Source organism: Nematolebias whitei, chromosome 13 (genome assembly GCF_014905685.2).
Source record: "Nematolebias whitei isolate Nwh7 chromosome 13, NemWhi1, whole genome shotgun sequence".
NCBI classification, from domain to species: Eukaryota; Metazoa; Chordata; class Actinopteri; order Cyprinodontiformes; family Rivulidae; genus Nematolebias; species Nematolebias whitei.
The window spans coordinates 11,954,847-11,982,329 of record NC_056510.1 but is presented as its reverse complement, the minus strand read 5'-3'; the positions used below and the strand labels follow the sequence as shown (position 1 = coordinate 11,982,329).

General features: G+C 38.9%; 1 protein-coding gene across 1 annotated transcript in view; it reads left to right on the top strand.

The window, feature by feature from the left end:
* The window catches only part of pard3bb (par-3 family cell polarity regulator beta b), a 358,866-nt gene extending 352,685 nt beyond the window's left edge, over positions 1–6,181 (top strand). The window contains exons 24-26 of the mRNA XM_037686865.1: positions 4,285–4,494; positions 5,271–5,426; positions 5,530–6,181. Of these exons, the coding sequence (XP_037542793.1) occupies positions 4,285–4,494; positions 5,271–5,385 (325 nt within the window). The 3' untranslated portion in view covers positions 5,386–5,426; positions 5,530–6,181. The remainder of the gene's footprint in view (positions 1–4,284; positions 4,495–5,270; positions 5,427–5,529) is intronic.
* Positions 6,182–27,483: the final 21,302 nt, after the last annotated feature.

The following is a 27,483-nucleotide window of genomic DNA, read 5'->3' as shown; positions in this document are numbered from 1 at the left end:
GGGGGGGGGGGGGTTCTGGGTTCCATCCACATTACTCCATAATCCTCAGCTGCTGTGCTGTGCTGACTGTGTTCCTGGAGGAAGAATTTCAAACTTGCCACCGGATTTACAATGGATTCTCTAAAGATTACCACTGGATTTCCACACCATTCCTAGTATGGAAACTTTCAAAAACATATCAAGACTGCAGTGTGCATTTACATTTTTAAGTTGACATCAAGTTTTCAGTCTGTAAAATGCCAAAAAACAAGAATGTTGCATTTAAAAAAGGAATTGTGTCCAGAGTTCCTAAGTTATAAGAATAGAATTTTATTTCCAAATGTGGTTTACCCAACACAAATCCAGATTCAATAAAATCAACAAGTTCACCATTCCTGCAAGATATTTTCCTTTGTGAATTCCAATGGTTTAAATGATAAACCATTTTTACACATGCTCCATACTGCTTGAACTTTGTGCACATTCTTAGGTTCTGCTTGCAGGAACACAAGTGTCCCTTTCAGACTGACCTAACTTAATCTTATCTATGTCCTAAATTAATATATAAAACATCTTTAGATTACCAGAGCACAATGGAAGATATTTGTGGATATGTTATGGTAAATGGATGGTAGATGGACTGTACTTATTTAGCACCTTTCTATCTTATCAAGATACTCATAGCACTTTACACTACAATCTGTGCCTTCATTTACCCATTCATACAGCACTCTACTAGATCTGTACAAAGAATAATCTGTGCCTTATCACATTCTTACACTAATGGGGCACACATCTGATGGGGTGGGGGTGGGGGTGGGCGGGTCAGTGTCTTGCCCAAGGACACTTTGGCATGTGACTGCTGGTGGAATTTAACCCCCAACTCTTGCATTGGAGGACGACTGCTCTAACCACTCAGCCACAGCCGCCCCAGGTTACAAAACAATGGAGGTATTGGTCAACTCATTGATTTAAATTATGGAAAATTAAAACAAATTTGATACTCCTGTTAGTTTCACACGAGTGGTTTCATACAAGTATCTGGTAGTCTTATTCACAAGAGATGTTATGATGGACTGGGAGATGGAACTAAGGAAAGGTGTATTATCTACAGTAACAAGTTTGATCTATTGTAGGGAAAAAGAACTGAGGTGAAAGGCAAAGCTCTCAATTTACTGTTTGGTTTATGGAGTGTGGATCATGACAGAAAGAGTGAGATCCAGTCTACAAGCAGCAGAAATGCTTTTCCTCAGCCTTAAATATAAGGTGAGGAGCTCTATTATCCAGAGAAAGCTCAAATTAAAACCGCAGCTCCTCCACATCAAAAGCAGTCAGTGAAGGTGGTTTGATTAGGGTGCCTACTGGGCATGTCCCTTTGCAGGTTTTGCAGGGACGTTCCACTGGGGAAGAGACCTAGGGTAGTCCCAGAACTTGGTGGAGATATTATGTATTCTCTTTGGCCTCGGAACCCCTTGCAATTTCCCTGGAGGACCTGAAAAATTTGTTATGATACGTAACCATAATAACAAGGTGGTTTCCTACAACCGGGAGCTGCTGTTTAACATCTCAAAAGCTCAAAAATACCTCAGCTACAGCCCCAAATCCTAAACAAGTTGAAAAGGAAGTACCATTGATGCATTCCCATCTACCTGGAGGCAGTGCTCGAGTGCCTGACTGCAGAGATCTTGGAGGTAGTGGGAAATGCGGCTCGTGACAGTGGGAGGCCCAAGATCGTCCCCCGGCACCTGCATTTAAGTCTGTGGCAACGAGGGGCTTGGCAAGCTGCTGGGAGGAATGGCCATTGCTTGGGGAGGAGTTCTGCCTGGTATTCAGGCAGTCCTGATTCCCAAGAGGACTGAAAGGTCTGCTGGGTCTGGGTGGACGGATCGGCGTCTGCAGACATTTTCTTCGGATCTGCTTTTGGATGGACTGTTAAGAGAGACCCTTCCTGCCCACCACTAAGTGGAAGACGATGGGTTGATGGATGGATAAATGGGTTGGTGGATAATGGTGATATGATTATTTACTCTAAAATATTTTAGATTACCTCTGATAATTGTAACAATTACAATTTTTAGGAGCATTAGCGCTGTAAGCTTTCAAGGCTGATGATAAATAAATAAATAAACCTAACAAGTAGAATACAAATATCAGAATATTTGTTTGGAAATTTGCTTGAAAGACCTAAAAAATGTTATAAGTCATGATTCAATCTTTTGTATATCTGTGGAATTATGTATTTTCTTCCTGCTACATGCAGCTAATGCTATTTTCACTTCTTTTACTTTCTTTTTACCCTCACTCTTCATTGCCCTCTACCATCTCTTTGCATCTCTTCTCTTCATCTGCCCCTTCTTATCTCTGTCTCCCCTGCCCACTCTACCTCCCTTTCACTTCTCCACTGCTCTTATCTCTGCTTTAGTGACATTATCATGTCCCGAGGCCAAATGCTCAATGACAGACGGACTGACCGATAGAGGCACAGAACTCACAGCTCTGCAGACACCGACTGCCAGGCAGACTTGTCATCGTAAAAGACCTAAAAACAGGAAGCCAGGGAAGCAGACGCGCTCACATGTTGGTCGGCTTTACAGCAGAAGAGCAGACAAAATGGCAGCAGATTAAAAAAAATAAGACATTTGAGACATTCCGCTGATAGGATTACTCCTAATGACTTGCAATAAGTAGAGCAGAATAAGTCACAAACCAGAAGGTCAGTGACAGATAGGCTGATAGATTAGTTGACATATAATAGCAGAAATGTGAGATGTGTGTGCTCATCAACAAATAAGTATGCTGACAGTGTATGTGGAGCCAGGAGTGGCTGAAGAAGACATCTCAAACATGGCTGGCATGTAGTTAGACACTTTTCCCCTGCTGACCACCCAGATTGACACATGCAAGCGTCAGCATCCAGACCACCAGTGCTCTTGCTGTGCTGTGCAAGTATTTATGTACAAATCTGTTCCGTTTAGTCTGTTTCATGCTCAGATTAACATTATCTCCAGGCAGCAGCCAACAGGTCAGCTTTGTGGTTGGTTGGAGGCCGTTGAGCCTCGCCTACTTTCTCATCCAAACCAGTGATGTCATTTTGAAAGTAATACAGAGCAACAAGATTCTGCTGCACATGCATTCAGCTCAAGTGCATGCCCTAGTATGCAGAACTTAGACATATTCAGGTAATTTTTTAACAAGAAGTTGATTTTTTTTTTTTAAACAAATTTATTCTTACTTAATAAAAACATAGATTATTTTTAATTGAGAGAAAATGGAAGTGAAATTGATGAGCAGATTAGGAGGAAATGAGACAAATAAAGAGGCAGGAGGACTGAGAGATAAAATTGAATATCTCGTAACGTTTGCTATGTGGTTGACACGTTATTGGACCTGCTTTCCACGGGGCAGAAGACATAGATATCCATTAACAGGTCTAGACTGGTTTACCACAGCTGTGTGCGTGTGTGTATGTGTGTGTGTGTGTTAGCTGAGCTTGAGCCCACTTAAAACTGTCACATGTCACTTATATTCTGTTGCTATGTGATCTTTGGCTGGGATGAGCTTTTGGCTGTTCTGTCTCTCCCTCCCTTTCTGCCACTCGCCTCTTCAGACCATCTCCAGCAGCTTTTCATGAATATTTCAGCCTTACAGTCAGCAGATTGGCAACAAGTGTACTACTACCATTTGCTGTTGTTTCTTGATCAAATTCATGAAAAGAACATTGCAAGACAAACAAAAAACAGCAAAGGTGTTGTTTGTGGTGCCAGCAGTAGGTTGATTATTCATTTTATTGTGAGTGATTTCAGGCAGAGCTGGAGGCTCGAGTTGCATCTGTTGTGGAGTCATGTGGGTCCATCATGTTTATTTCTCTGATTGCCTTTTTGTAACATTGACATTTTTATTTTTCACGTGTTTATTTTAATGCTTTTGTTTAAGTTGAAGTATGTGAAAATCATAACAAGTGAGCACGGCTCTTCCTCCACAAACCGTAATGTTGATGTTACCATAGTCTGCCCAAAGAATTTTGTAAACAGTTAATAGTGAATGAAGATAAAATCTAAAGCTATTTGTTGAAAAAAAAAAAGAAGTTTTGAACTAAAAATAAAAATCTGGGAGTTCAGCCAGGAGGGAATTTTCCCAGAAAACAACTTTTTTTTTTTTTACCATCCAGCTGTTGATTCACATTAGAGAAAAACATGATCCAACTGACATTCAAGTAGTGTTTTTTTACACACAATAAAATCATATTAGTTTTCTTTTTTATATACCTCTTTTTGTGTTTGAAATGTGTGTAACTCTATTTTCTAGACGAGGTCCGATGGATCCAGCTGATTATCCGATGCAGCCATGGTCAGGTCATTACCCTGGTCCTCCCCAGCCCCAACAAGGATACCCCCAGTCCCAGACTTACTGCAGTTCCCAGTCTGGCCCATCTTATTCTGGGTACCTGCCTGGCCAGCCATACCCACGATCAGGAGACCCCCGAGGGATTGAACCTGGCTACTACCCCCACCCTAGGTAAAGAAAAGAAGCAGATTTTTTATATATATATAAGTCTTCACAATGCTTAACGCAGGAAACATTTTTCTATAGTTGGTTATTTGTAACCAAGTCCTGTCTAAAATTTGTGTAATTAATAACTCTCATTCTTTAAACTCAGTCGTTCTCAAACTGTCGAGGTTCTGTCTCAGAAAGTAACACCAGCAGAGACTTGTGAACCCAACAGTCATTGGTTGAGCTCTACAAACTGTTAGTTATAAAATAAAAAAATAAAAAAATAAATGAGGATCCAATGACATCACTAACAGCCTAAACCAATGGTTCCCAACCCTGGTCCTTGAGGAACACCATCCTGCATGTTTTAGTTGTTTCTCTGGATTAGCACACCTTATTCAGTGGTTTAATTACTTCCTCAAGTTTTAATTACTTCCTCAAGTTCTGCAGAAGTCTGTTAATCACCCGATCATCCAAATCAGGTGTGTTGGAGCAGAGAAGCAACTAAACCATGCAGGATGGTGTTCCTCAAGGATCAGGGTTGGGGACCACTGGTCTAAACAATTATTAAAGCAATTTTCAGCGGTTTATCATCATCAGTTCACTGTTGTTCTTTGTTATAGCAATTATTGGGGGGGGGGGGGGGGTCATTATCCACAGTGAGATCCTGGTCTAACTTTTAGAACCACTGCAATAAAACACAGTTGTATTTGTCATAATTTGTTAAAAAATTGTACTTTATTTGTTTTCATTGTTGTTCCATTTTCATAGTTTGACCAAACTTTTTTTTCTGCTCATAGCTCTCAACATAGAGGGCCATTACGACAGGATGTGCCCCCATCTCCCACGCCTCCAATCCGGGCACCACGGTACGAAACCATGACTCGTGGAACTGTGGGTGAAGGCTACAGGTAGAATGGGGGAATGGGATTCTTCTGTGGACAAAGAAACTCCAGGTAAATTCTTAACATTTCCTTTGTGTTCAAGTTTCTTCTGGAAATAATCCACTGGACAGGCTCTGATTCTTGTTAACCTGAGAACTTGTTTGATGGGTTACAGGCACCCGATGGATCCCAGTATAGACCTGTGTGGTTATACTGGAGAATAAGAAAACAGCAGCATCCACACCAAACCAACTCCAGAAAGAAGAATGCAATATTACCACCCATGGAGACACTATCTTTTTAAAATGAGGCATCCACATTCAGTATTTTTAAATGTCAATATCCACAAGCACGCACAGATTTTATCACTAATTGTTTGGTCTTTTACATCTCAATCACAGTAAAGTGCTGTATGAAATATATTTTATGGTATGTTATTAAAGCTGCAGCTCTTAGGTTTATTTTATGTTTCTCTAAGTCAAGATGAGTTTAATTACATTTTAGTACAAAATTAGATCAAATCCAAGTGGGAAACCAAATGACTCAATTTGGCTCTTTGTTAAATGTATCCGGCAACAACAGTAATTCAAATCAGCTAAAGTAAACCTAAATCTCATTTGGCATTTGAATCAAAGTTAGCTGTATGGGACATACATTTATTTAAACCGATAATTTAATCTGTTCTCTGTTTGTCCCTAATCTGTCAACCTGTGTAAACTGAGTCACCTCACACTGTTAGAATATTTTTATTTTCACTTCACTTTTAGTATCACTTGTTCAGTCTGTTGTTAAAATACAGGACAACCTTTCAAATTCTTTTAAAAGCTGCATTAAGATCAACACAATGTACTTTTTTTGAGTACCTGTGTTTTACAAAGCAGCGATGGGGTTGATTTTAGTGTATGCAGGTGTGTTATTTACATCTTGCACTGTAGTTTGAATGTAACAAATGTCTCTGTAAACTGATAGTTTAGACATCAGTTTGTGCTGGAGTCCTGCTACAACAGGAAGTGAGCTTCAAAGTGCTGCTCAACAGCATAATTCAGTTTTGCCACATATTAAACTGTCAGTTAGTTGTAACTAAGAGTTGAAGTAAAGAGTCACGTTTCTTTGTTTCAAACCACTAAGTTCAGCAGTATTATTTTCACTAGAGACTGAATGTTTAACATGACATTTAAACGTTTAATAGATCACACTTCTCCTTCACACTGGATGACAGCACGCTAAAGATGAGCCAGAATGTCTTCTCAAGGTCTTGATACGTCTTCAGTCACGTATATTCTTTATTCAACCTTTATTTGTACAGGTTCGTCTCATTGAGTCACGAGGACTCATTTAAAAGAGAGACCTGTTTTAAGCAACAACAAAAAAAACACAGATGAGGTACACAAAACAATGAACAGTCATAAAAAGCATATAAAATGAAAAGTAAATAAAAGCAGTGCTATAAAATGAAATAAAAAACAAGCTACATTATGAAACGGGGTACAATACTAGAAACAGGCACATGTCTGCATTGATTTTTACATTGAACATAATTGTTTAAAATCCCTTAGAGAGGTCAAAGACGACAACTTCAGTTCTTTTTGCAAGCTATTCCAGGTTACAGGAGCAGAGCAGAGAGAAGGCCATTTAGCCAAATTCAATCTGCACTGAGGGGACGCTGCAGGTAATGATGTCTTGAAAGCGCACGCTGTAGCTGTACTGACAAAAAGACATATATACATGTATAGAAAAGACAGTGGGCTTCCCATAATGTGTAATAGGTTGTGGAAGGTTTTGAGCATGCAAAAATATTTCCATAGCAAGGTTGCCTTGGTTTATTGTAACTCTGGTAGAGTGTCTGGGTCCTGGGTGGAGCATGGTAGCATATTTATGGAGTCCATTTGCATCAGTGTGGCCCGGTCATTGAGAGAACAAAGCAGTATTGGTCCCGCCAGTGTTACCATTGACTTAAAGGCATTATCTTCTGATGCATAGCTGAATTCTGACCAGATCTAAGAGAATTTTGCTTAATTTATGATTAGTTTTCACACATGGTGTGGTCCTGAGCATATATGGTATTGTTGTTGTGGGAAGGTTCTGCTGTGTACAGTGTGGTGATCGTGCAGGAGAGCATGGAAACAACAGGGGAAAACATAATTGGCATGTACTAAGAGCATGGCCGTACTGGGATTGTCTTCAGACCGAAGGAGGTTTTTAAACTTTGTCGTGACCCTGCAACATTTTGAAAAGTCATGTAGTGTTTAACAGGCTAATTAACCGTTATGAAGGGGGCCCTAATAACTGAGGATGACATTCCACCAAAGTGAATATTTGATTGTTTTTCTCTTTCTAGAAATGCTTTTCATTCAATGTCATAGGATTAAAAAAGAAGGAAAATCTTAAGTTGTCTGAAAGAAAGTGAGCCAAGGAAGAATGTGCTTTTAGGGTGGAAACCAGTACAGAAAGAAAGGAAATGGAAGTAATGAGGACGAAAGAAAACAAAAAGAAGGAAAGGAAGGTTGGAAGAAAGAAAAGAGTTGTTTATGATTGAAGTTTATAGAAACGTGGACAAAAATTGAAACCCAATAAAGTGTAGGAACAACAACAACTTTAGTTCAAACTGGTTTCAAAGTTGAAAATAAATAAAACTCATAGAAATGATGTGCAGTAAGAGGGAGATCACCCGTGTGAGCTTGTGTTGACTGAATGTAAAGATTGTTTAAATCAATCACAATTACTATGTTATGCTGTTACCACTTTTTAGCAAAAGTCCAAAAGTTATACTTCCTGATCAAATTGTCAATAAATAAAGTAGTAATCGTTGGCTTTTGACCTGATGCATAACTTACTTGTTTGACACCAAAATAATTATATTTTTATTAAATCATTTATTTTTGTGATTAGTTGTGGTATCTAACAGCACATGGTAAGCTGCAGAAAAATAAAGTTTACCTCGCCTCTGTGAGTGAATCTAGAAAAGTTTAGGTTTCAGCCAGAGAGAGCATGGTTGGATCATGTGAATAAATTTAGCTGAATTGTTTAAAAAGTGTGTAACTCTCCTTTAAAGGGTTCTCTGACCAGTTGGAACAATAAACCTTATTTGGTCAACAATTATTTCAGCTATAAAAACGGGACCATAAAATCACTGTAGGCTGTTTAGTTATATATCTATATATAATTAATAACACACTGACGTTTCCATTTTATTTATGCTGCAATGCATTCTGGATAAATGACGTAGACAGGTTGCTCGGGTGCAAACTCCATTCAGCTTGAATGTTAATTTTTGACATTGTCTGACGTTCTCCTCTTTAATTTGAACCGGAGCGCATTGACAGAGAGAAGAATGTAGAAATGACTCGGTTGTATTGTTAGCTCCAGAGCTAACATTCAATTCAATTCAGTTTATTTACCGTATATAGTCAAGTCAAATTTATTTGTATAGCACATTTAAAACAAGAACTGTTACCAAAGAGCATTAACAAAAGAGAGACATACATGGGGAGACTAAGCTGCAGCCACTTGAGCGGCGCCACCTTTTTAGATAAGGAAAGTGACAATATGAAGAAAGGGGAGATCAGAAACAGCCTCAGCACAAAAAGCAACATAAATAGACATAAGACATTTATGCATATGGAACAACAAAGGCAGTGAGTAGATCATGGACATTCCAGAAAGTTCCAAAGTTCTGATAAGATGGTACAGTGTCTATCAGCGTCACTGAACAAATGCATTCATATACATAAAAATTTGATTAGTAACATTATTTATCTAAGGTAGGGTAGGGTAGGGTAGCCAGTATGTTGCGTTGAGTCTTTATTTATTTGAAGTCTCCCATCCTGAGCAAGCACAAGGCAACAGTGGAAAGGAAAAATCTCCCTCATAACATAATATATGTAAATATGAATATAGATCCATGGATAATAAATTAAACCTCACAAGTAGATCACTTTTGATCATGTTGACACATACTGTGCATAAGGGCTAATGTAAAATGTAACTTTATTGTGACAGGTTATAACTTTTTAGCGTTGACTCCTTGTGTTTAAGTCTCCACTGCAACCGATGTATGTCATCGCCCCAGAATGCATTGCGCTGGTAAAATAATTGCAACATCCTTTGGTGAAAAATATAATAAGCATATGTAATTTTTTTTAAACTATTTAGGAGTTTTCACAGGTCACAAACAACAACTTTTACTAGGATAAAGAAATAACATATGAAAGCTAATATGTGCAAGTATTTGGAGATCCCTTTAAGACAGACTGGTCAGACAAAAACAAAGGTTTCATAAGTTGTTTATCAAAGTGCCTGATGAAGCTTTTTGAGCTTCAGATGTGACATGAAAAGTGTTTTTGTTAGCCCTAATTTTAAATGTATGCAACTTCTCACAAGCATTTATTTTTTTTATTTTTTTTATACTGCGAGTTGATGGCGATGGGTTTGAGCAGAGCCTCAGTTTGTTTGGTTGATCGTACCGTGTTGTGCTGCATACTTTTATTACGTTTTTCTTTCAAGTTCAACTTCACTTCTCTTTTAGTTTACACTCTGAGGTTCTAAATTTTTGGTACAGCATGGCAATCATATCAAGCATCCTGTTTGGCTCTTAGAAATACAAATTGCACACATTGAAGGTACTCGTATATTTGTTTGTAAAGTGTTCTGGTACTCCTTGTTCTTCCTTCATGAAGTCCGGCGAATGAAGGAACCAACTAAACAACCTCGCTGTCTTAGAGATCCAATTTTTTTATATATATCCCACTGTTTTTTATCTGAAATTTCTAAAAACCAAATCTCATTCTCTAAATGTTGTAACACCTATGTTATTGTTTCCAGTATTTTAAATGTATGTGTATATCATCTCTTATTGCATTAAAATGTTCTTTATTAAATGCCTGTGTCTTACGATGTCATCCATTAAAAGACAAATGCTGAACATTTGCTCTTTAAGTAAGAATCCATGCCCAGCACATCTGCTGAAGTTAATTTAATCTGAGTCAGGAGAAATCATTTCCCCCGTGTCCCTACAAGGTGAGTCATTAACATTGCCAACCCAATTTAGTCCATCATTTAAGCTGCTGATAAGTCGAACCTTTGTGATAAGAGATAGATGTTGGGCTCAAATTAACAGAAGACTAATTATCAATTAGAAAGAGAAGATGATAAACTCTGATTGTCGCAGAAAGTTTTCTTAATTTTCGTTGCATAACGCCATCGTACTTCTAGGTCATCATCTTTGCCTTAATAAGCATTTAGTCACGGTGAGTGGCTTAAGGTGCTGTCTTATTTGTCAGACACTTTAGCTACTTGGCTGGAGCTGCAATCAGAGTAGTTACAAGTAATGAGACACAAGCTGAAGAAATGTTTTATCAGCCATGCCTTAATTAGCATATCCCACACTTCTTGGCCAATAGGGAGATGGAGAGGGGGAAGAAGTAATTAAATTCTCTTGGGTCACTGCCACAGTTCGATATGGATTTACAAAGTGTTTCTTATAGGTGTGTGCTCAACGTTCTGTATTCTTATTAAAACACCTTGTTAAGTTTAAAGCACTTGGATTCCTCTCATTGTTTTTGATCAAAGCTGTTTAAAATGAGGGACTGAATTATCTGAATTAAGATTTTACTGCTCGAACGTTTTAGGTTCATTGGAAGAGTTTTTGCAGAGGTTCTTCACTGTTAAACCAAAAAAATAAAAGGTTTTTGCATCTTGATGACCTAAAGACTGGAAAAGATCCAGGGAGGAGTCTGCCTCAAGTAGATGATGTTTAAATACCCGATAGCCTTGTTCAAAAGAGGTAGCGTGATGAATCGAGAGATGGATCAGTGGATTGAGGCCTTGTCCGCAGTAATGAGGGTGTTGCTTTGGCCTGTCATGGTGAAGAATGTGCTAAATTGAAAAGCAAAACTCTCGATTTACTGGTTCTACATTTCAACCCTCACCTTGTGGTAGAGTTGCATTCGGACCTTAAAAAACCTGGCCCCCAGCCCCTAGCCATTTTAATCGAGCCCAACCCGACTAATTAACTGTAATAATGTAAAAAAACATTGTTTTAAATTAAGCTTTTACTGCTTTTGTAAGCAAATAAGTTAGACATAATATTTTAAAAACGTATCTCAAAGAAAGGAAGATTTTAAGATTTCTTGTTTCATCAAATGGATATTAACATACAAAACAAATAGCCTAAAAAAGCATTTCTAAAGATAGGCTAGTATACAGATGCACACAAATATTTTTAGATTAAAATTATTTGGAAAAGTATAGAACAAGGCTATTTGAAATGAACGTGCTGCTCACTTCAGCTTTTGTAGCTTAAGATGCTGAAACTTCCTTCACCGCAGATGACAGCAGGATGCGAAGCAGGACGCGCACGGCCGGTGATCCATCCGGCCAGTCAGCAGACGTGCGCAGCCAGTGATCAGGTGATCCATCTCAAGCTTGAGACTTTTTTTTTTTAACTTCTTTCAACCGGCGGGTCAGACCTGAGCGTGCACCTGACCTGACACACGTCAGCAGGTTTCACTGTGCTGGCTTTGTAGAGTGAGTTCTCCCGATTTTAGCTTTTGTTTAGTACTTTCCAGCTTTGTTATGTTGCTTGTGGGTGAATTGCAAATCCTCAGATGTGTGATAAAAGCAGGGCGGGCGGGGCCACATGTGCAATTGTTGCGCAATTCGCCAGCGCTAACTCTTCACAGTCTGATAACTTCTGCACTCTATTTTATTTATTTCTCATCCTCGACATATAAATTTACTGCCTCTTCCTCAACAAGTAGATTAACACAATTTTATATTGTGCATTCTTATTTAGTTTTCTTTGTGCTGTATGATTCGTAAAACCGTATCAAAAGCCCGACCCGACCTGCGTATCAAGCACATAATTTTAACCCAAATTTCAGGTCGGGTCTGGGCTCGGGTTAGAAATCACAGCTCTACCTTGTAGTCACGAGGAGTGGATCATGAATGAAAAAACAATATCCTGCATACAAGCTTCCTTCGTAGGTTAGTGAGGCCCTGCGTTATAGATGAGGTGAGGAGCTCTGTCATCCAGGAGAAGCTTTGAGTAGATCCACTGCTCCTCCACATCAAATGCAGTGAGTTCAGGTAGTTAGAGCATCTGATTAAGATGTCTCCTGGATCGCCTGTCTTGGGAAGTTTTTAGGGCCTGTTCCACTGGGAGGAGACCCTGTGGCAGACCTAAAACAAACTGGAAGTCTTATATCTTTTTAACACTTTAGGATCCCCCCGGAGGAGCTGGAGAGGGCTGTCTGGGTTTCCCTCCTAAACATGCCGAATCCGTGACCTGAGCACAGATAAACAGCAGGAAATGGATGGATGACCTGAATGCATGCAGGTGGGAGGAGAGTTTTCCCAACAGACCACTATTCAAGTAGATCGTATAGATTGTTAAGGTTATCCATTTGCTTGAAAGCACCAAGATCATCTTGTTCAGCAGTAACTGAAGAACAGGTACGGCTGAACAATAAATGGGGTTGGATCAAATTTTCTTTACAGCAAACAATTAGGACGGTTCATTTTTGGATTTAAAAGTGTTGCAATAAAAGTGCAGTAGCCTCAGGTTCAACGGCAAATCTGCTTCAAATGGCATGTAATTTCACAATGCACTTTAATATAGAAACATCTGTGCGTCTACCTATCCAGCCTTATCATAATAAATATCAGAATGATGGAAGAACCAACATTGATCCCACGTGAGCCCTTCTGTGAACAGAAACACCTTGTCCATAATCCAGAGAAGGAGCTGAAAGAAACAATGGAATATACAGGAACCACTCCTGGAGAGCAGAAAACACATGGAACCTCGAGGTGGATGAGCTACAACAGCTGAAGACTACGACAGATTCCTCTCCGAAGCAGAAGCTGAACCAAAATATGAGGTTCTCACCAGCTGCACAGTTGGAGACTGGAAAGTCTGATCCAGTGAGTCTGGATTTCTGCTGAGCCGGCACATGTTACCATCAACAGTTTGGGTTGGCCTTGCGCTTGTAAATGTTTCTGACTGTATTTGACGGACTGTCAAAGAGCCTGGTTGACTTTCTGAGTGACTGTATGGAGTTGTCATTGACTGACTGGGTGTGTAATTGTTCCAGCCTCCTTCCAAAGGCAGGTCTGGCACGCTGTAATTATTAGCAGTTATTATTAGTAGTTTTAATAAGCATTGTAAACCTCTGTAATTAGGATTTCCTATTATGAGTAGCTGCCATTTTGTGGATGTGTGTGAGCGTGCGTCTACTTGGGAAGGCATTGTTCAGCCAGAGCTATTACTGGCCGCCTGGCAGCTGCTCTTTGTTCTTATGACTTCTGATTGTTTTCCATGTACACACTGTATTTGAAAGCTGTCCTTCGCACTGCCAGACCTTCAATTCTCTTTAATTACTGGCAACACAAAGTCTTGTTTTCTCCAGAATGTGGACTTGGGAGAGATCACATCTGGGTGTCACATTTACTTTTGAATCCTCATCCATGAGGATAATATTTTTTATGCAAAGTTACGCTTCTGAATGTTGGGTTTGGAACGTGGTGGAGTTTTTAAGTTTAGATCAACACTGACTGAAAGAGACGTAGTTTGGTTCTGCATAAATCAGCAGAAGTGAAACACGAGGTCAAATGTAGGTTTTTCGTGAAGTCATCAGAATTCATATTTCTGTTCATCGTGTTTAGTGTACTTAAGGAAATTAAAGATATAGCTGGCACAGTTTGTTTGAAATGATTCTAAAAATGTCAAACAATTGAAGTAGAATGGACATGAGCATTTTGGAGGGAAATATTTAAAAATGGGCGAATCATTTATTTATTTATTGTCACCAGCCTCCGAATAACAACGGTGGGCTATGATGTTTGTGTGTCTGTGTGCAAGCACATGTCTGTTATCAAGTATCTTAAAGGTAATTCAGTTCAAAATGGCCATCAAAGTTAATCAAAACTGCTTGAAACTTTGGTGTTAGTTGCTGGTGCCAACCATGTCTGTTAGCAAAATATTTCATGAACCACCACAGAATATAGTGAAACATCTATACAGTAGCTGCTGGATGTGTTTTGTTCGTGTCTTTCAATGTACAGTAGTCTTTCACTACTTTACGGTTCAACTTTCACAGACTTGCTCTATCACTGTTTGTGAACATTGTACAAATAAACTGTACAGGACACACGATTGTCAACTTTAATATTACTCACATGACTGGGACATTAATGTATAGTGAAAAATTGACAAAAAAAAATGAAATACTTGGGACAGGTGCCGCATTTTGTAGTTTTGTCTCGTTAAGCCTCCACTTTAATCCCACGCATAACGACTACATTTCCCAGAAGCCAACAGGCCCCACCCAGAAGCCTGGTTTCCTTCTGCTGAAAAACTTGAGTGAAAAATTTAATCTGGTCGGAAAAAGTTCAGCGCTTATTACAGTGACTTTGGTGCCCAGCAGATGCAGAGAAACCACATGGAGCCCACCGAACAAGAACCAGAACCAGACATCCAGACCCATTGGTGAATCTTCAGAGCTGGTAGCCCACCCACGTGGACTTGCAAATTGAAACGCACGCTGAAGGTCCGGCAGTCCATCCGGAGCCAAACGTTACATTTTGCATCTCTTTCAACCAACCGACGAAGACCTGCGAGCGGGAACGAGCTGGTAAGTAAAATTTAGAAGCTAAAAATTATTAGGTTTAAGGATTTAGAAAACTGATTGTGGGCTTTGTTGCTGCAGGGTAGGTCTGCTAAAACGGAACCGAGTCGAACCAGAACGCAGTCGAACCAGAACGAGAGCTTCTCCTGTTCTACAGATCTAGTAAGTAAAATTTAGTAGCTACATATACAGTACTGTACGTATGTTGTTAAAATGACGTAGGTTTAAGAGATTAGAGCATTTCAAGAGTGTGGGACGTGTTTCTAAAGACCTAAAATATAAATAGTAAAATAAATATAATGTCGCTATTTGGTGGATTTTCACTTATTCCTGGGGGGGGGGGGGGGGACCAAACACCCGCAATAAACAAGGGATTACTATAAAGTTTACAATGTGTTCTTTAAGGCTTGTTTGGCTTCATTCAGTTCTGTTATCAGTTTTATTCTATGTTCACCAGGTCTTTCCAGGAATTCCTCTTTTCATTTTGAGAACGTGTGAACAAACTCGTATCCGTGTCTGAACACCCCCCCCCCCCCCCCCGCCCCCCGAGAGCCGAGGTGAAGTGTTGGTAACAGTAAATTCTGCGCCCTCAGATTCACATCCTGTCAGGGTCATGGACGGTGCATTGAGGACACTGAGTCTGTCCTATTAAGTGCCTGTGTGTAAAAATTACATTTCCTCCGTCCCATGTGCACAGTAATGACTTGTGGTAAACTCCACTGGCAGCTGTTTCCCCTCTATCACACACACACACACATAGTACACACATTTCCTCCAGTGGTAACCTTGAGGCATCTCGCTCGCTCTCATGCTGACTCCGTCTCTCCTGGTGGATCCATCAGGACACTAGGAGGCCGCAGGTGACAATCTTATTTCTGCTCCTCGTGACAGGACACTGGGTGGGATTTCTGGATGTATGTGAGCTGCTCTGTCCAGTGAGTTTACCACGAGACATCAGACAGGAATGAGAAGTCGGACGTTTTAGATAAACATAGTTCAGGCGTGTGCATTCAACCACACCTTCTCTGCATGGCACACCGGGGAGCCAAACTCTGTTTAACGTCTCTAACCTGGACGAGTCTGTCCAGCTGAGTGCAGAAATCAAATGAAAACATACTAACATTGAAATGCATCTGACATCAGTTTTATTTTTGTTGTAATAAATAAGAATGCATTTTTGGAAAGGTAACTTTAATAATGGGCAGCATGGTGGCTCAGTTGGTAGAGCTGTTGCCTCTCAACAAGAAGATCGCCAGTTCAAATCCCAGCCGGGGGCTTTTCTGGGTGGAGTGTGCATGTTCTCTCCGTGCAAAATTTTTAAAGACATAGACCAGGGAGTTCCTCTTTGATGTCACTTCCTGTTTCCATTTGGCTGCTCCAAAGTCATAACAACAATGCCTTGTATGTGACAAAATGGGTAAAATTGTGTTTTATGCCAAATTTCTTAAATATTAAGATGTTTTCTTCCACTTCTTGTATTTGAAGGACATGCATGCCACAGCCACTTTAAAGGCCAAGCATTTATTGCTGGAACGCATATCGCCCTCTGTGCACAATCTCATGCCATATGATCAGATCTAAAGAGATGTATTTACACTCAGAATGTGTTGCGGCGCAGGGCCGGCCCAAGCCTCCATGGGGCCCTAAGCAAAATTTGGTTTGGGGCCCTCTATTTCTGCTAAAAATGTAGATTACTGCAATCAACAGTCAGATGATCAGATCATTCACCCACCTTACATAAACTCATTGCAGCTCTGACAGCCTTGTTCACATTATCCTATATGTATATATCATAGTGGTACTAAAAGTAACAAAAGAAAAAACAAAAGAAAAACACCAGTATGCAAAGTGTCATCTGGTTTATTATCTTTGGCTCCAAAGAACTGCAACAGTAATGTTCAAAATAATTTATAGTGCAAGATCAACAACAAACAACAGATAAAATAACTTAGATGCATAAAAATAACTTAAATTGTGCAAATAAAATAAAATAAAAAATAAAATAGCAAGGAAATAAATAATGTAAATGAACAATTACTTGAAACCACTTAAAATTGTTAAAAAAATAAATAAATTGAAAGTTGAATAATTAGTTCTTAAAACTTTGTAAATGTATGCAATAATTTGCAAAAGCTGAACTTAAAATATTAAATTGAATCATATAGAAATCATTACAAAAAAACAAACAAAAAAATCTATTCCACTTAGGGAGCCCCATAGTGTCCCCAGGGCCCTAAGCAGCCACTTAGTTTGCTTTTACCTTGGGCTGGTCCTGTTGTGGTGCCTAAAATACAGCTTTTTTTGTTGTAACTCACATTTTCAACATGTTTAATGTTCAGTATTAACAATACATTAATTTAGATGGACATTTTCTAATAAAATCAAATTGTATAGCCTGTTTTTTGTTTGTTTTGTTTGTTTGTTTATGGTAGTATTTTATGAATAACACAAACCAAAGCCTTAAAATTTGGTCTCTTAAGCTTCAGGTCTCTCTTGTAAATGAGTCACCGAGGCTCAATGGGATTAACCAATGGCACTTAACAACTTAAATAATAATAATAATAACCAATAACTAAAAATGTCCATGCTCAATAATCCAGGTATACAATCCAACAATTTTCAGTCAGGTCATCTGGAGTGTCCAGATGACCTGACTGAAAATTGTTGAACTAATAACTACTAACTTAATGGGATTATAAATAAAGTTTTAATGAAAAGCTGAAATATCTGTTCAGCGTTGGACTTCTTTTTCAAAAGCTGAAGCCAAACTTGGCTGTAAACTATGACAGTTATGTTACTTGTGCGGCGTTGCTGACTGCCGGGTATCTTTTGTGACTGTAACCCATTAAACAAGCGGTCTTACTAAGTTTGGAGAGGAATTAAATCTGCTGCCACATTGTGCTCCACTAAACGAGGGTTCAGGTCTCGATTAGAGTTTAGTTTCAGTTGCTCTCAAACACCAACAGCGTCCATTAATCACGCGCTGTCACGCTCCACGTTGGGCTTTTACAGTCCTACTGAAGCTGCAGCATTTGTTCAGAGCTTTACATTAAAACAGTTTGTGCTCGTTCCAACTTTACGGATTAATAGGAACTAAATTTAAAGCTTTTCTCCAAGGGTCGACTAAATGTCCGTCATTCACACACACGTTTTACACTGATCTGCAGGGAGCTGCGAGCTTCTGCACACACTCACAGCGATGAGACCAGCGTGACATGAGCGATTATGTTTGTCCCAAAATATATCTCCGCCTTTCTTCAGTCCCTGTCTGAGCTGACAGACTGGAGTTATAGCTGTGAAGGCTCGAAATAAACATGTAAACACAAACATGTAAACACAACTGCGCCTGTTAGTTCTGTTAATAAGCAAATAGCGCAAAACCAAAGGACTTGTCCCTCTGCTGTGTCTTGTTTTTTTTTTTTTTCTTGGAGACATTTAAAGTTGAGCTGAGTCATGCGGAAATATGTTGAAATGAAAGACAAAGGAATTCAGAAGGTAGAGAAGAGTGAGGGAACAAAGGAAGAGAAAAAAGAAGAGCAGAATATTATACAAAGATGGAGAGCTCAAAGAGGATAAAAGTTGGACACGAGTGGAAGGAAAAGGATATTGCACACAGATGGGCCCCTGATCCTTTATCTCCTCAGCTTATATTAGTTTTATTAAGAATCCGTGCAACAAGCAATAATAAATCAGAGAGGATTTAATTTGATGTCGTTTCAGAAGTTAGGAGGAGTCTTTGCTTCTTGACGTGGTAACTAATGATGTGTTCCATTTACCTCGGGAGTCAGAACCGAGAGTCACATCAGTTCGTGTTCCAGCGGCAAACTGGATTTTAATTGTTGTGCTCTGCTCATTGTTAGAGATAGAAGCAGAAACAAGCTGAACTTTGTTCATTTGAAATGTTCAAACACTGTACTAGAATACTAGAAGAGTATATTACTTTAGGTGTCAGGTTCAGGGCGGCCATATTGGATTTTAACATCAAGGCTGGTCAGGAATCTCCAAATTTCTGAGATTTCGGGGAGTGTTCTGGTTGATTTTTTTCAGAAATTCATACTTCTGAGTACAAACAAAATGCAGAAATCTTTCAGGAGGTAATTAGTCTGTTGTATTCAGGACATAATACAGTGTTCCCTTGCTACTTTGTGGTTCAACTTTAACGGACTCGTTCTATTGCGGTTTATCATAGTAAGATTGGACACGAGGAAAAAAGTACACAACACATGACTGACAACTTTACTATCACTCACGTAGTTGGAACAGTACTAGATACAGTACAATAAAAAGATAACGAAAAAAAATACTTCGGACAGGCGCCACCATTTTGTAGTTTTCTCACAATAAGCCTACACTGTATCCTTGCTCATAACGACTACATTTCCCAGAAGCCAACAAGCCCCGCCCAGAAGCCCCGTTTCTTCTGCTGAAATACTATAGGGAAAGTTTTGATCTGGTCGCTTATTACAGTGAGTTCGGTGCCGAGTGGATGCAGAGAGCCACGCGGAACCCACCGAACCGGACCAGAACTGGAGCAGAACCAGAACTCCAGACCCATCGGTGAATCTTGAGATCTGGTAGCCGGCCTACGAGGACTTCTGATCGGGATGCATACCACCGAAGGTCTGGTGCTCTATCCGGAGCTCACGGGACATTTTTCATCTCTTGGACCACTCAATTGGACCACCGGTCCTGCACCGGCCACCTGAACTCCCTCCCCCCATCACCCCACAAAAAGTGCTTCAGTGCTCAAGGGCTGCACAGAACCATAAAAGAACCAGACCTCCTGATCAGTCTGTGAATCTTGAGAGCTGGTAGCTGACTTCTGAGTAGGATGCGCAACACCGATGGTCCGGCGCTCTATCCGGAGCTCACCGGGACTTTTTCTTCTCATGGACCACTCAGTCAGCCACGACGAGGTCTTCCGAGTGGAATGCGCACCATCCCACCAGAACTTTTTTCATCTCTTTCAACCAGCCCACGCGGACCTCCGAGCGGGCCGGTAAGTAAAATTTAGTAGCTATGTATAAGTATGTTGTTAAAATTATGTAGGTTTAAGAGTTTAGAACATTAATTGTGGGCCTCGCTGCTGCAGGGTACGTCTGCAGAAATGGAACAGAGTCGGAACAGAACCGAGCCGCTGCTGTTCTTCCTAGCTGGTAAGTAAAATTTAGTAGCTACACATGCAGTACTGTATGTACGTTGTTAAAATGACGTCGGTTTAAGAGTTTAGAACATTGCAAGAGTGTGGGAAGGGTTTATAAAACCTTAATATATTTATAAATGCTAAAATAAATATAATGTTGCTACTTTGCAAATTTTCACTTATTGCAGGGAGTGGGTGGTCTGGAACGTAACACCCGCAGTAAACGAGGGCCTACTGTACCACCTTATTTAGTTTGACTTTTTCTTTTTCCATTTTCTCAATGTTTTAAACAGCAGATGAACAATTTTTCATCTTTCTTTTCTGACCAATTATGATTTCACCAATGAGAGTGTTAGCACCGTTATGAGAAGTTTTCTCCTTGCTTGAAACATTTCAACTTTCCAAGCTTGATCGCTCAAAACACCATTTGTTAGATCATTCTCACTATTACATCATCGTCTTCAAAACCAGTATCACTACAAAACGTAACGACTGCGTCAGTCGTGTAAAGCATTCATGGGTTTAACTTAAAATACATGATTTGCATCATGAGAAACTAATATAAAAAATAAACTTATGTTAATAACTTGTAAATAACATTTAATGTCTCCCACCAAAATTAAAGTCTGGGGATTGCAATGCCCTGCATGTTTGTGTGCCTGTCTGTTAGCATAATATCACATGAACCAGTAGATGAATTTTAATGAACTTCCTAGCAAGTAGTCAGTGGATGTACACCTTCACCTGATTAATGTTTGGAGTCAGTTGCATTTAAGATGGCGCCCTGCAGCTGATCTTAGCACAAACACCATGTTGAGTCTGTCACTGCTATAAACGGTGCATTAAAGTTTGGTGTAGTAGTAGTTGAAAGTCATCTTTAATACATTCTGAGCACTAACAGATCGTGCAAGATCTTTGTGTCAAATTTTGAAAATAACTGAATAATAAATTATGTCTGTTAGCAAAATATCTCATGAATCAGAGGAGGGATTTTAATGAAATCTTCAGAAATTAATCATTACATGTACAATTAAAGCTGATGAACTTTTGGAGTAAAACAGGTTTAAGATGGCTGCCGCAGCTAACCAACCTCAACAAACACAAGCATGATTAAAGCTCGGTCAGTTTAACAGATATTAAACTGAACATTTGTGCTGTTGTAGCTGAAAGTCACCCCCATGACATGATTTTGTTAAACAATAAAAACGCAACATGATATTGTGTCATTTCAGCATTTTCACATCCTTAAATCGAGATTTTAACTTTACATTTGTGCGTGCGGCTGGGTCGGCCATTTTGTTTGGCTCCATTTGTGAAGCTAAAAAGTCTCGAGTCTGACTCATCTCAGAGTTCAGATTTCGGCTCGGAGTTTTTCAAATCTGATTCCATCCCTCCGATGCTCTCAGGACTCCAGATGGCCAGTCCAGCTTTGACGACAGGATTCAGCTGATACCAGCGTGTCGCCGGTGCCAAAAGTTGATCTCCTTGTAACTCCAATGAGCGCCACGTGTTGGCACGAGGAGGTGATGGACAGATTCTCCCGCAGATCCCGTGTTATCCTCTGGAATGGAACAAGAAGGAAAGAGAGGCGGAGATGGACCGACTACGTGGGGGGTGGTATCAGGTCAGGACCCTCCAAATGTCCTCCTCTTTCTTCTCTCCATCTGTCTCCTTATTATCATCACAAACTGTGTGTGAGGGTTTATTTTTTGTGTAAATGTGTCGCAGTCAGAGCGGTCTCTGGGACACTTGGCTGATCTGTAAATCCAGAGTGTATTAAGGTCACATGACAAATGTCTTTGCTGTTGTCCAAGAACTGGTTTGGAGAGCGAGCGAGGGATGAAGGACAGAGTTTACTATTGATAGAGGAGTTGAACATGATGAAGAGTGCTGCCGGGTGGGGAGGAACTTGGTTTCTACTTTGGCTGATCTGGTTTGTTCCAGTTTGTCTCAAACAGAAGTACCCGTCATCATAAAAAATGAACATTTTGCTTCAAACTTACTGACTTTATGTTTTATTTTTTGCCCTGCGTGTGGTTAAATTGTCACCGCTAAGGCGCTAACTATTACTTTTAAACAAATACATGTGAAAAATGTGGATTTGGAAATTGGTGTCTTTTAAATTCCCTTTTATTTATATTTAAATGGCAGATGACCTTTTGATTCCCTGAAAATGTAGGATCTTTGATCAATTTAAAAAATCCCATCTGATTTTAATTTTTTATTTTAGTTTATTTTTTTTTATTTATATACTTTTATTTTACCAGGAAGAAATCCATTGAGATCATCAATCTCTTTTACAAGGATTTCCTGGAAAAAACAAAACAAAAAAAAACGGCTAGCTTTTGTCACCTTAATTGGTGATTTGTGACTTATCCGTGCTGCTGATCTCATGCTGCTGATTATCTTATGCTGCTGTATTCGTTCATGCCCATCTACTCACTGCATACTCATGTTCAGGCTGCTGTTTAATATACCATATTATATAATGTACATTACCGTATTTTTTGGACTATAAGACGCACCGGATTATAAGGTGCATTAAGCGAAATTAAAATATTTTGACAGATTTTTGAGCATCATGTACCACGTAAAATCAGTTTGAGGCCAATAAGCACAACCAGAATTAATACATAAGGCTCACTGTTGGTTTTTGAGAAAATTAAAAGATTTTAAATGCACCTTATAGTCCAAAAAATACGATATCAGTGTTTAGGGTATTGTTTAGCATTTATCTTAATATACATCTTAGATCCTTGTACACTGTTTATTTTTATACTTTATATTTTTACTATTTTTGGGTGCAACTTAGACTTTGAGAACACAATTTCGTTCCACCTCATGTACCACATGTGATGTGAATGATAATAAATTTGAACTTGTCAATAGAAAACATATCGCCCTTTCATGCCACAATAATAAAAAATAAAAACAAAAAAAAAAAAATATATATATATATATATATGTATATAATATATAAAAATAATCTTAATAAATGGAGAGATCTTCGGTGTTATGATACAAATAATTTTCAGCTAATATCACACCAAACTTTAGCTAAGTGTTTGTAAAACTGACCGAACTATAATTATTTTGTGTTTCCTAAGCTCAGTTGGATGTGGTGGTCATTTTAAACACGGTTGACCCTGAAAGGAAAACAGCTGGAGATGGACAACTAGTCGTTATTTTCGGAGTTTCATTAAAGCCTGTCGAATGGTTTACAGAATATTTTGCTAACAGACAGGCAGATTTGACTCCACATACTTGTTGGTGTGACTTTAATTGAATACCTTACACAGTCAGTGGTTGGAGCTCACTCTCAGCTGCTAAAACTAGTGGTTCCTTTTCACCATAGAGAGACAAACTGTTGTTATTTTATTTTATTTATTTATTGATTTTAATTTTATCTTATTGTGGGTGGGTGGGGGGGTCAGGTTTGCACCTTTGCCACCATAAATCAAAGCAAAATAAAGCCTTTAATTTAAAGTTTTTTTAGTTTTTTTTTTTCAGCAAGACAAAACTGCCAGAGTGAAGTTTGTATCACTGATCCTACAACTTTAGTTTTTCTCCTCGTTAAAACTTTTGCATGTGTAAAACTTAGTGAAGGTTCTGGTTTGGAGATATGAGGCTCTGCTTTTATCTGGAGTTATTTAGAGACAGGAAACAAAACCAAAAAAGGGTGTTTCTAAAGGCACAAAACAATTAAATGTTTGTGAAATCTCATCAGATGAGAAGTGAAAGTTGACTCTAAAAAGAAGTTCATTCGTCGTTCAGGACTACACTGATGCTGCGGAGGCCTCACAAACATATTACGTCTATTGTGCTCTCATTGTTCAAACTTTGACCAAAATTATCTGATATTGTAAAATTGTACAAAAGACTTTGTTCCCTTTGATGAATAATGAATTTGTTCATTTACCCATTTCATCTTCATCATTTGTTTTTCTACAAAAGTAATCAAGAAATTAAGAGATGTTTATTTGCAAAAAAAAAAGTGTTTTTTAATCATTTAGAGGACAGTCTGACAAAATACTGTTGATTTGCTTTGTCAAAAAGACATTGGTCTTTTGTTTAACTTCTTTTGTTTAACCTGTTTATCTGAAAATCCAAACCATAAACTCACTTTTTTTAAATAATTTTATTTTTGTATTTGTGTGACGTGGTGTGATGAACTTGCAGCCTGCACAGGGTGTACCACACCTGTTGCACAGTGACTGCTGGATATGAGCACCAGTGACCCTGGAAAAGAAGAAGTGGATAAAAATGATGGATGGATGGATGGATGGATGGATGGATGGATGGATGGATGGATGGGGTACTTGCGTCCATTTTGAAAGCAGCATACTGTCTAAAAGGAGCTTTTGACATTTTTGCACAAGGACGCCGTTTATTGTTTGTTCCATATTTAATTACTGTTTACATCACAATAACTTCAAGAACTGATCATGTCATGATGAAAAAACATACTTAAAAAAGTTGTTTTGTTGATTTTTCCAAATATAAAGTAATAAAAACCCACTAAAAATATTCTTAATACCAGTAAAAGAAATTAGTTTAGAATGTTAGTTTTGAATATTTGTACATGTTTGTTGTATTATCGTGCATGCATAAGAATATGTATCCATTCGTGTGGACAAAAGTCCTGCAGATAAACATTTAAAGATATAAACAAATAACTGAAGAGTTGTGGCGACGCGACAGGAGTGCTATTTGTGGTTGGGATATTGTTTTTGTTGACAAATAGCATGTGGATTAGTTGTAGTTTCTGAATGTGTTCTTTAGAATCAAAAGCTTTGTGAAAGGCAGGCTTTAGGTGAATTTGGGTAAAACCAGCAACAAAGCCTCTTGATTTGTGCCAAACCACGTTTTGGTGCACGTCGTGACCAAAGAGCTCTCGCAGAGCCCACAACTTTTCTCTCTCTCTCCGGGAAACTGATATGGAACTAATCTACGGAGCATTTGAAACTGAGTGGGCTCCTGAAAGCTTTTCAGTAATAACGTTCATCACTGCTCAGCCACGCACACACACACACACACACACACACACATATACTCTTACAGAACTCCGTTTCCATGGAGAGACATTTCACACAGCGCAGCCACAAGAGAATTAAAAGCACTAGATCTGCAATGAGCATTTAAGAGCTCTAATGATACAGAGAAACAATTTTTATTGTCAATGGGGACTTAATTAATTTTCCAGGATGAAGCATTTATTGCAGCTCTGCTTCCTGAGCTGAAACTAAAATGCAAATAAGCTGACAAACAACGTGTGACATTAGGCTCGTTGTCTTTTCAGCTTTAAAGGATTTCTCTGTTTTTACTGTTCGTTTCAGTGAAACCTGTAATGTGATATAAATCTGGCTGACCAAACTCTGAGGCGAGACACCTCAAAGAGCCTGCTGCTCCTAATAAGTACTCTCAATATTTTATATTTTAGTGCATGAAGACCTGTAACATAATTTGATGCAAAATTACGACAGTTAATTCAATTCCACATTTAGATGAGACTTACTCTCATAATTTAGTAAATTATGCATGTGCAGGACTTTTTTTTTTTTTCAAAGAGCTCCACAGCTCTGGTCGGAGTAAATCTACTCTGAAGAGTTGCCAAGAGGAATATGAATGACACTTTAACCACAAGATGAAAAATCCTCCCATCTGATGAAACAAAATGTTGAACTCAGTGGTGAAATGGATCAACACCCTGCACAACCTTTTAGTTTTGTTTCAAACTGTCAAACATGGTGATCGTTCTTTGGGGTGGTTTCTGTTAAAAGAGCTGGAAAATCAATCCAACATCTCATTCCACAGTGTCAGCAAAGTATCGTATAAATAATAAACTAGAGGAATTACATTTTCTCCACACATGCTGTGAGAATTAATTTGAAAGGTCCAGTTTGGCCCTCTGGGATATTTTAAACACATTTTTTAAATAAAATGAGATGAACAAACTCAGTTCAAATCTGTTCTTGTTTTTAGGTTTTGTTTAAACTCAGCTCTCTTCTAAACATTAAAATAATATTTTATGATTTTCACATTGCTATTTTATGTACTGTAATTTCCGGACTATTGAGCGCACCCGAATATAAGCCACGCCCACAAAAAAAAAAATATTTGTACATATATGGGCCACGCTTGTCTATAAGCTGTGGGTGTCCATGTTGTAACATGAGCTATTTACACAGAAATATTTTTTAAACTTTTATTTAAATACATACTGGTAATATACAAATACGTACAGTAAATGTTTTTATCTGAACAGTGCCGGTAATATGGTTAGTTTAAAAAAAATACAATAGCCTACAAGGAAGTCATTGATCGCTATCCATATTCCTCCTACGCAAGCTAGTGCTGCCCTCCTGCGCGGCCGTCAGGATCCACCGGTAGACTTGAGTAAAAATTGCTCTGCACGTGTAGAGGAATCACCCCTCCACGTTCTCTCCTCCCATCCCCATTTCAATGGCCTCCCCTCCCTGTTTTATTGGTCCACTGTGACCAGTTTGGTAATTTAATTGGTCAGATTTTTTTATCTTTATCTATACAGGTAGTCTCATTAAGAGATTTGTATTGGGCAGCTCTGTGAGTGGCCACGTGTAACCAGGCCAAACGTCTTGGTGGCAGGAAGCTCGTTAGCCAGTCGCAATAAACAAACAAAAAAACAACTGAATTAGCCGCAGCATTGTATAAGCTGTGGGATTCAAAGCCTGTGAAAAAAGTAGAGGCTTATAGTCTGGAAATTATGGTAATTGATGATATGTGTCTGTGTCACTGGTCTCGTTGTAGATGTGACTTACTCTCAATTAGAGCACTCGTCTAAAAAAAGTAAATAATTGAAAAAATAAACAAGAATCAAAAGACAAAAAAAAACAAGTATAAGGAAATATCCTGATGCGTGCTCAATAATCCAGGTAGAAAAATCCAAAAAAGTTCAATCTGGTCCTCTGGACATTCAAAAAATAAAAACAAAACAAAGCAAAAAAATGTAGAAACGTTTCGTCTCTCATCCGAGAGACTTCCTCAGTCTGAGGTGCTGTATTCAGCTCAGTCTCTTAAATAGCACCTTCTCAGAGTGGATCAACCAGAAAAGGACGTCAAGGCTCTCTTTTCTACCTCCTCCATGTACAGGTTGGCAACAATAGGAGAAACTGGAGACCCCATAGCACACCCATGTTTCTGCCTATAATATTGCTCCCCATATGTGAAGTAGGTTGACTGCAGGCACAGTTTCAAGAGTTGACACAGTTGTTCTGTGGAAAGCGTGGTCCTGCTGCTCAGAGTGTTGTCTGATTTTAATTTTAAACTGACCACCTCTACTGCATCATCAAAAGGAATGCACGTAAAGAGTGATGTGACATCA